We start from the raw sequence: 8,796 nt of genomic DNA, 5'->3' as shown, positions 1-8,796 counted from the left end.
AGATCACTCTCTAGATGGCTGTCCTGACACTAAATTTATGAGGGCTAAGCAGAAAATGGTTACCTTTGGACTTGTTGGCGTCGGTGTAGCTGTAGCCCGCAGCCTTGCCCGTCTGTCGGCCGTACATGCCGTGGAGGTTGGGGCCCACCTTGTGCTTGCCGCCGGCCTCGATGGTGTGGCATTGGGTGCACTTCTGCACAAAGATCTTCTTGCCCTTTTCGATATCACCCATGATGTGGTGGGTTGGCTAATGGTTATGATGGGCGCTGGAAACAATAGATCAACGATATGAACGCAGTAGGCCAACAACAATGCCACTCCCAGCGATCCTCGGACACGACTATCGAGTCTCGAGGCTAGATGAGGCTGGCTGGCAGCCCCAACTTTCAATTCAAATATGGAGGACTCATGTGTCAGCTGAATGTCGACCAGGCTCGATCGATCTGAGCCTGACAGCCTGGCTTCAGGAGAGTGAGACAACGGTCCAAGAACAAGTCCCCAAGGCCAGCCGGGACGAAGAAGCGAGCGGGGCAAATCAAGGTCAGAAATGGATGTCGAACAAATAAACAACATTGTGGGCGTCATGGCGTGGATGGCCGTCGACATTGAATCGAGTGATGGGATGAAATCGATTCGCACGGGAGGTGGGCCAACTAGGGTTTCCGAATGCTAAATCCATTTCAAAGGGCGTTGAAAATGACTAGCGGCAGGTCGGCCTCCACATCCCGTCCGGATTTGGCTCGGGCTCAACCCCGTTTCAGTTGGGATCATGGGTCGTCGATCAATTCAAAGTTTCGGCCCCCATGGGGACCATGGGATGGGTCGCTCCCCCACGACTCGGTTCCATCCCTTTCCATGGGATGGTGACCGCCTGAACTGGAACGATGGAAATGCTCTCCCATGACCGTGACTGGCTGGGGCTGAGAGGTCCTGGGAAATGCGGATTGATGGGGGCGGGCCTGTCAGTTGGCCCTGAGGCTCAATGATCAGGAGTCCCAACCCAACCTATGACCGCCACCCTCGGGTCCCGAGGCCAGCCCCATGTGAATCATTGGGCCATGGGATTAGGAGGAGAATCCCTGGCTGGTTTGAGCTATCCCGCTCTAGCCTAGCCCGTCGTCCATGGGGTCGATCCCTCAGGCCAGGCCAGGCATGACATGACATGACGTAAGCCTGGTCTGACTAACTTAATTAACTACCTAATTGATGGTTGGGTGGCAGCGACAAGATGGCAAAACCCACAGCGTCACTTCGTCATTCATTCAACTGACCGAATGGGATGAAGGATAGGGTGAATGAATATGGATGACCGTGTCTTACCTAGGAACGATGCTGAGGAGCCACGGGTGTTTTTAACCACACTGATGGACCAGGCGGCCTAGTCAATGTTTCAGAATGTAGTTAGTAGCACTGACACAGATCTGTTGTAACATACACCAGGAGCCACGAGGTAGCAGGGAGGCCAAATTTTCCTCGTACCGGATAGGTCCTAAACGAACCAAATTAGGCCAAATGGTAGCGGATTCATGACCCTTTCGGCCAGATCCGGATGGCAATGTCTCGGTCGACTCCCGTACATTTGTCCTGCATATCTAAGGGTGCTATACTTACGCATAGGCTGACTCATTGCCTGAATATTTTTTGCCAGTGTCGGGGCGCAAAAGTCGAATGGGATCAGTTTAGGCTCTATAAGAGCCAGAATGGCTAGCCTGGTTGGGCTGGCCTTGGGCTGGCCTTGGGCTTGCTGATGAAATCATAGTGTGACGATGGAGGGCTCGCCCAGCCTGATTACTTTTGGTCCTCGACCCTGCTACCCCCGACCCATAGATCATATATTTATCAATAAAAATCCATCCTATTATATTCTCGTCCAACATCATCTCCCACCCTGCTTTGGACTGTACTTTACCTGATAAAAATTCCGATCCTTTTCCGGCCTATTCCAGTTTAATAACGGACATCCGTCTCGCTGATCTTGTGGCCGTGCCATTTCAGCCTCGTGTGCAAAATGGCGACGTCCAGATCAGTTGAAATCAGGGATGGCTTCTATGCTTGGCAGGGTTGGTCCCCACCACCCATTCAGTCCCATGTTGTGAGAGGACCAAATCAAATTGGTCAAAATCAAATTCAAGATTGCCAGAAAACGTGGATAGAGAAAATACCCGCCTATTCCATCGTGACGCAGAAAGTTAAATTTGAGCAAAAAGCAACCCTGGTTTGACGGAAGAAAAATCAGGGTTAACTTTGGAGGCTAACTAACGTGTTAACGGGTGGCGGACATGCCACCACTAATGTCATGGCCATTGAAAATGTAAACTGGTAGCCCTGGTCGCAACCTCCCGTGATTATTGATTTGATCCCCATCAGTAGTCCGATGCCAATATCGTGCGGGTATTTGGATTGAAGGGCTCAATGTTGAACATTGAGAAGCGGAAGGTTGTCGCATACCTTGTTCACGCTTTTTCTTTGCCTTATGATTAAACCCCGAGGGAGGGTAAGGGGGGATGGCTAAAAATAAACCCAATGAAACCATGAAAAAGGAAAACAATATTATGGCGAGTTTGAACAAAGCCATCGTCTCGTACATGTAGACATTCGAGAGTTACGTTTCAATCATTGAAAAGAGTAATAACGAACGGCTGGTAGTGGTTTTCTTTTGCTTTATAATTGATAACAATTGAACAATACTACCTTAGCCAATAGAAGTTAGTGCTTCTACAATTACGTAGTTTCTTTCAAAAATTTGAGTGCTTAGTGCTTTAGATTGGACGGCTCAAATGAGATGTGCGAAGGGCCTGAAAATTGAAATGGGTGACAAGCCTTTTCAATCTTAATACTCAATTCAAAATTAATCATTGTAAAGATGGCAATGTCATCGTGGTAAGGTTGAAAAACTGCACATCGGTGATGCTATCTCCGGACTTAAACGTGCGATATATCCAACCACACATGTGAAAAGCTTTACCCACCCTCAACTGGATATGCTCATCGAACTTTCCATTATTATTGGAGGACTACACCTAAATCTTTCATAGATGAGACCTGCTCAATATATTTACCTCCATTATCTACGAGTGGAGTATTTATTCAAAAGAGTTGACCCGAAGGTCATTGAGCGGAATTTCATTCCGTTCAAAGAGTAGATTCGATTTAAGTCCTTTGCAAGGCCACTGGAATCTTGGCCATTCCTACCAGAAACTAACTTTGTATCGTCAGCATAAGAAGAGAGACTGGCAGTGATACTAAGCTTTTGAATTGGGGCAACGAATATTATAAACAGAAGGAGCCTTTTGTTGAATAGACGTCAAGCCGTTGGGATCCAAGACAAGGTTCTCAATTGGATTGGAAACTCAGGATAGGAAGCAAATTGTTAAGGTTGAGGGATCTCTTAGTGACATACATGATGTCAAGTCAGGTGTTCCCCAGGTTTCGATGTTAGGGCCCCTCCTTTTGATAATACTCGTTGCCTCGCTTCAAAAGCTTAGTATTATTGCCACTCTCTTCTTATGCTGACGATACAAAGTTAGTTTCTGGTAGGAATGGCCAATATTCCAGTAACCTTGTGTCGTAGTCGTGATGTACGTGTTCAGATGTCATTATCTAGTCAACTAAGCGAGTTGATCCTTAAAATCCTTGAAAGCCTCAAGTCCCTGATAGCTGCTAAAGCATCTTGATCTGTAACTATAATATCATCAAATTGCTCAATTTGACTAACATTACCAATCTCAACAGACTCGTCATTAGAACAATGAGCTGTTGCTTCTAAACTCAGTGGGGTTGAAAGCACACTAGAAAACTGATCCCCCACCAAGTTAGCCATAGCTTCTGCATAGCTAACGGCTTCCCAAGGAACCTCAAAGGGCCCAACAGGGTGTTCCACCTTTCTTTTGGGTTTTGCGTAAGAGAAAAAAATGCCCTCGGATTCGACCTGACCTTCTGAACCACCTTACTCTCAGTTTGTAACTGGTCACTTTCGATAGAGGCCTTAATCTTACCTAGAATTAGGGGAAACGGGAATATACCCATCTGGACTAACCTCCCACTCTACAACGCTAACGGGAAAATTGAAGTCCTCTCTATAAAAAAAAACCTTCGAGCAAACTGCCTGATCCAACTCATTTCCAATGAATTGGAGAGATGACATAAAAGAGTTCACTGACTAACAAGGGGGCCTATACATTGTGGCAATGGACAGATCAGCCCTGGGATATGACAAACTAAGACCTTTACTTTTCCATTCGACATTTGTACATGACTAATGTGCAAATCATTCCTAACATATAGGCATACGCCCCGGTGTGGGAAAATGGGACTATCAGGACGTACCCTATCACAACGAACTAAGTTGAAACCATTGAACTACTATGAACTTACTACTATGAACTATTCACTACATTGAACTAACTATGGTTAGTTCTTCATCAAAGGCCCTGTTTCTGTTATAGAGATGAATGAAATCTCTGTCTCAACGGCTAGTTCTTCTAAGATCTTAACTTTTGTGCTGTCGTTTTTAGAAATCAGACCATGTACGTTCAAATATAGCCCCTTTACGGGCCTCTCTTTTGACGGACCAAGTTCACAAGATCTTGGACCATCCTCTCCATCCGTAAAAAATCCCTCTTATCAACAAAGCTACGCTCTACTGGAGGCAAAGCATGAGATAATGGGTGGGGATGGTTGGGTTTGAGGACTGGGTTGGGCAGCTACATTTGAATGGGAACGTATTTTGGAAATAGGGATGGGACATGGAATATAAGGGAGGAGAGTGTTTATAGGAATAGGGGTGGATTGGGTATTTGATGGAAGAGGAGGGAATTGGGAGAGAGGGTGGGTGGGTAGGTGGAGAGGGAGAGAGGAAGCTAAATGGGTTAAGGAAGGGTTGGATTAGGTTTAGGAATAGAGTCGGCTCTATAAGTATGAGACTGAGCTTGTCTGTACCTTTGTTTCCTTTACGTCCCATCTACGTGGACAGAGGTACACTGTACATTAAAGCACATCTTCAGGACAAGGCTGCTTTCAATAAACAGGACATACTATTTTCTCCACAACTATCTTTTCCTACTCTACTATAAGTGGAGACACCTCTTAAACCTCTTAAACCCGTACGTACAAAGGATGGAGAAGAGTCCATTAAAAATCGGACGTAGGTTCAGGTTCAACAGGTAAATGTCAATATTGTGCTCCTATTCAAAAGGCACATCCTTTTGTTAGAAAATCATTTAATGTAACTTTGACGCTTGTGTTTCGGATATCAAACTTATCAAAAGGTGAATTGATTAATCCTATAAGAGAGAGGCTTATATTGTTTTTTCATACCATAAATAAAAACGTTTTAAAAGTCAAAACATTACTCCAAATCCTCCCCTTTGTCAGATTTGATTTGAAGGCATATTTCTGTGATTGTAAATAAATTAAGCTGACTTCCATAAGCTGATAAAATGATTTTTAAAACAATTTGGTCAGTTAGAAAGCACTATATTTTCTGGTGCCAAATTTAAATTTGGTCTCAATAACAACGATTTTGAGAAAGTGTCCGGAGACATTTCTGTCACCCGGTACATCAAGTTTAGAAAAATGAGCCTTAAAGAAGGTCCACATGGTCATGACTCTTTTCTAGGATTTCAATTTACATAGTGGGCCAAAGATCCAAAATTGTGGATGTGAATTCTGTTCTGCTCTCGTTTCCAATGGCATCTCCTACTCAGCCACTGCCAGGAACGCCAGGAAGCAAAACATATTTTACAACAAAATCGCCATTATGCATGAAAGTGACATTGTTTAATCATTTCTTACTTATTTGTCTCCATAGAGCTCATTGAACAGGCCAATGGCTTGGAACTTAGAACGGAGGAGTTGGGAAATTGCCTTTTGTCCCCTTTCATAGGTTCTGAATGATCTGACCTCTAAAAGACCTTGGTGAGGGCTGCTCAGGCAATTCAAATTGTAACAAAATGCAAAATATGGCATCATGAATCATGCTGTACTCTAGCTCTATTATTGTTCAATGGAACTTTTTTCTGAAGTGAAGGACATCATCCTGTTTGGGAACTGACCTTCTACCATACGAAGGGAGGACATTAGGAAGCCTTGACAGCGACTACGAGAAATTCTTCAACACACCAAATGGAAAAGCAAGGTATTGCAATTCAGTTCAACGCCCCCAACCATTACGGAACACAGACCTCGTTCTATCAACCTCCTCCATATTTGTGTAATCCCGTGGCTTCACATTTGCTTGTAGTCATCAATTATGCGTCCAATTATCTAGTGAAAGCCGATCCAGAGGCCGTGCAATCGTCTTCCCCTTCGTGAGGAACGATATCACGGAAGTGGATTTGAGGGCAATGAATGTCAACGGCTCTTAAAACACCCAATCTCTTGATCCAGATTCTTGTCGAGACGGGCGAAGAGTTGCAAGGGCAGCCATTCGTCTATGTATTTCAATCCTTTCGTGCTCTAAACTCTGTTTATTCTCAGGAAAGAGTAGACATTGTAGAATTGGACAAAAACATCAAAACATTTAAGAATGCGTGAAAGGAGGCTGGATTGACCTTAACACCAAAAGTCCATATGATAGTTGATCATCTCTTGAAATCCGTGGACACAAAAGGGGCCACGAAGATGGAGCTATTTGTGGAACAAGCCCACGAAAGCCTCCACGCAGCATTCGTGAAGGTCTGGGAAAAATATTTGATGAAGGCACTTTCAAATCCCAATTACAAGATTCGATTTTTGCAATGGGTGTTGGATTTCAATGGATCTCATGCTACCTAATATGCTACGACTTGATTACTCTCTTAATCTGGAATTGCATTTGTTGCTTCCGCTACTACTTAAAATCTGAAAAATCCTTTCTTTTTTTTAACAGCTTTATTATTTGTCAATAAAATCTTGGAAATTAGCAAACGCATTTCAGTGACACAATATTCTTTCGACACTTTGTGGAACGCCTTTCAATAACGATTTACATACTGTATATAGCTTTTTTTTTACCTCGACTTGCTTGTGGTGACTTTTAATTATGAAAGGTTGCAAGTAAGGGTTTCAAGACTGATTTTTGGCGCATTTTGTTCTGAAAATATTACAATCTGACGATGTTGGTGAAAGCTCCAACCTTCGGCTTTTTGGCCTTGAAAAGACAAAGTCTACTAGAACTTGAAGTTGAAGTCTTATAAGGCTGCCATCATTTACATCAGTATTTTTTTAAGTTTCCATAGCATCAAATGATGGTTCATTTCTTCAATACTTGCAAGACTGGTTTCGGGATAGATGAGAACCACGAGATATAGTCTAATTTTTCATTTGCATTTTTCCTCAAAATTGGACAGGAGACTCACTCATTTCAAGTGAATAATTATCAATGCATGGCCATTGCTTCATCACATTAGCCCAATGAAAATGCTCTCCCATTTTATTTTGGTAAATTCCATGGTTTTTGATACGTGATGATACATTCAAGGTCATAAACATCTTGGTATACATATTAACAACAAGCTGAACTTCTCGAGGCACGTATCTTCCTTGTCTTCAAAGGCCAGCAAGTTGGTCGCTTCAAAAGCCAGCAAGTTGGTCGGTATGATTAATAGGTATTTTACAACGTCATGCCTGAAAGGTTCTAATCGAGCTCTTTAACACATACATACGTTCATTCCTGGAATATGGTTATCCTTCCAGGACCCAAACGTGCAAAAAAGATGGCAGTCTGCTCGAATCGGTTCTGCGCCGTTTTACAAAGAGAATGCCTGGAACAGGTGGGCTTACTTGGCTACGATGAGCGTCTGGTGAGGGTTCCGTGTGAGTCTTTACAGTCTCGCCGTGAAAAGAAAGAAATAATGTGGACATTCAAATGGCTCAACGGACATGTCAAAGTTTTGGTGGGTATAACATGAAGGTCAAAAATCATCGCGAAACAAGATCGTCGTTGGCCGAACAACTTTGGACCCCGGTGGTGGAAAGCAGTTCCACAAAGTGTTCGTGTTTGTGAGCACCATTGAAGACACTTAACATGTATCAGGGTTTATTGATTTTGTCAGTTTCTCAATCAGGTTATTCTTGATCCAAGAAATGTCCATTATACCTAAAAACATAGGGTTAACGCAGTATCTCATGCCAGCAATATTTCACTGTTCATGAGTCTAGTGTTCATCTAAGTGTGTCATGCCCAATTTTGTGTGTACTAGACATTAATTGATATGGTGAATACATCTGTAAGTCACACTACAATTCTTTCTCACTCATGTGAAAAGTTTGTCTTAATTTTTGGACACTTTTGGACAGGGGGTGGACAAAAGTGTCCAAAAATGAAATGCCCACCCTGTTCACAGTTCACAAAAAGTTCAAATTGCGAAACTGTGACGTCAGAATTAAGCTGTGAAGCGCAGTTTCATCAACACATTGTATGAAATTTGGTATCGTGTATTTGCATCTTAAGCAAGTAGATGCCTTTATTTATATTATTATTATTACTATTATTAAAGAATCCCCTCATGACATTAAATGTATGTAGAGTAAAGGATGCAGATGAAACGATAAAATGATAGAAGAAATGGATAAGAGGAAGAAAAGTTGAATACTTCGTAAACATATACAACGTATATCCATCTTGTTTTATTTAGGGTTGATGGGAACTGGATGCATTGCATTGCTCCATTGGTTTCCTGTGTTTTTTTTCACATTAGGCCATTATCATTGAGGAAAGAGGTGGGTTTTCAGGACGGTGATGGCGGTTGGTTTGAATGGTTGCCTGGAGTCTTTGGCGGGTTTTTCAGTTTTGGGCCTAAGGTTCCAATGGTGTAT

General features: G+C 43.0%; 1 protein-coding gene across 2 annotated transcripts in view; it reads right to left on the bottom strand.

The window, feature by feature from the left end:
- The window catches only part of LOC131882844 (cytochrome c, testis-specific-like), a 7,297-nt gene extending 5,819 nt beyond the window's left edge, over positions 1 to 1,478 (bottom strand). The window contains exons 1-2 of one of the 2 annotated variants that reach the window (XM_059230145.1): positions 1,321 to 1,478; positions 64 to 266 (exon numbers count right to left, since the gene is read on the bottom strand). In XM_059230145.1, coding sequence (XP_059086128.1) covers positions 64 to 232 — 169 coding nt within the window. In that variant the 5' untranslated portion in view covers positions 233 to 266; positions 1,321 to 1,478. Of the gene's footprint in view, positions 1 to 63; positions 404 to 1,320 lie in introns of those variants that run through there. The other variant, XM_059230144.1, reaches the window with a different exon arrangement.
- Positions 1,479 to 8,796: the final 7,318 nt, after the last annotated feature.

This window comes from Tigriopus californicus, chromosome 6 (genome assembly GCF_007210705.1).
Source record: "Tigriopus californicus strain San Diego chromosome 6, Tcal_SD_v2.1, whole genome shotgun sequence".
In the NCBI taxonomy this organism is placed as follows: domain Eukaryota; kingdom Metazoa; phylum Arthropoda; class Copepoda; order Harpacticoida; family Harpacticidae; genus Tigriopus; species Tigriopus californicus.
The sequence above is the reverse complement of the archived record's forward strand: the minus strand, read 5'-3'. Positions and strand labels throughout refer to the sequence as shown.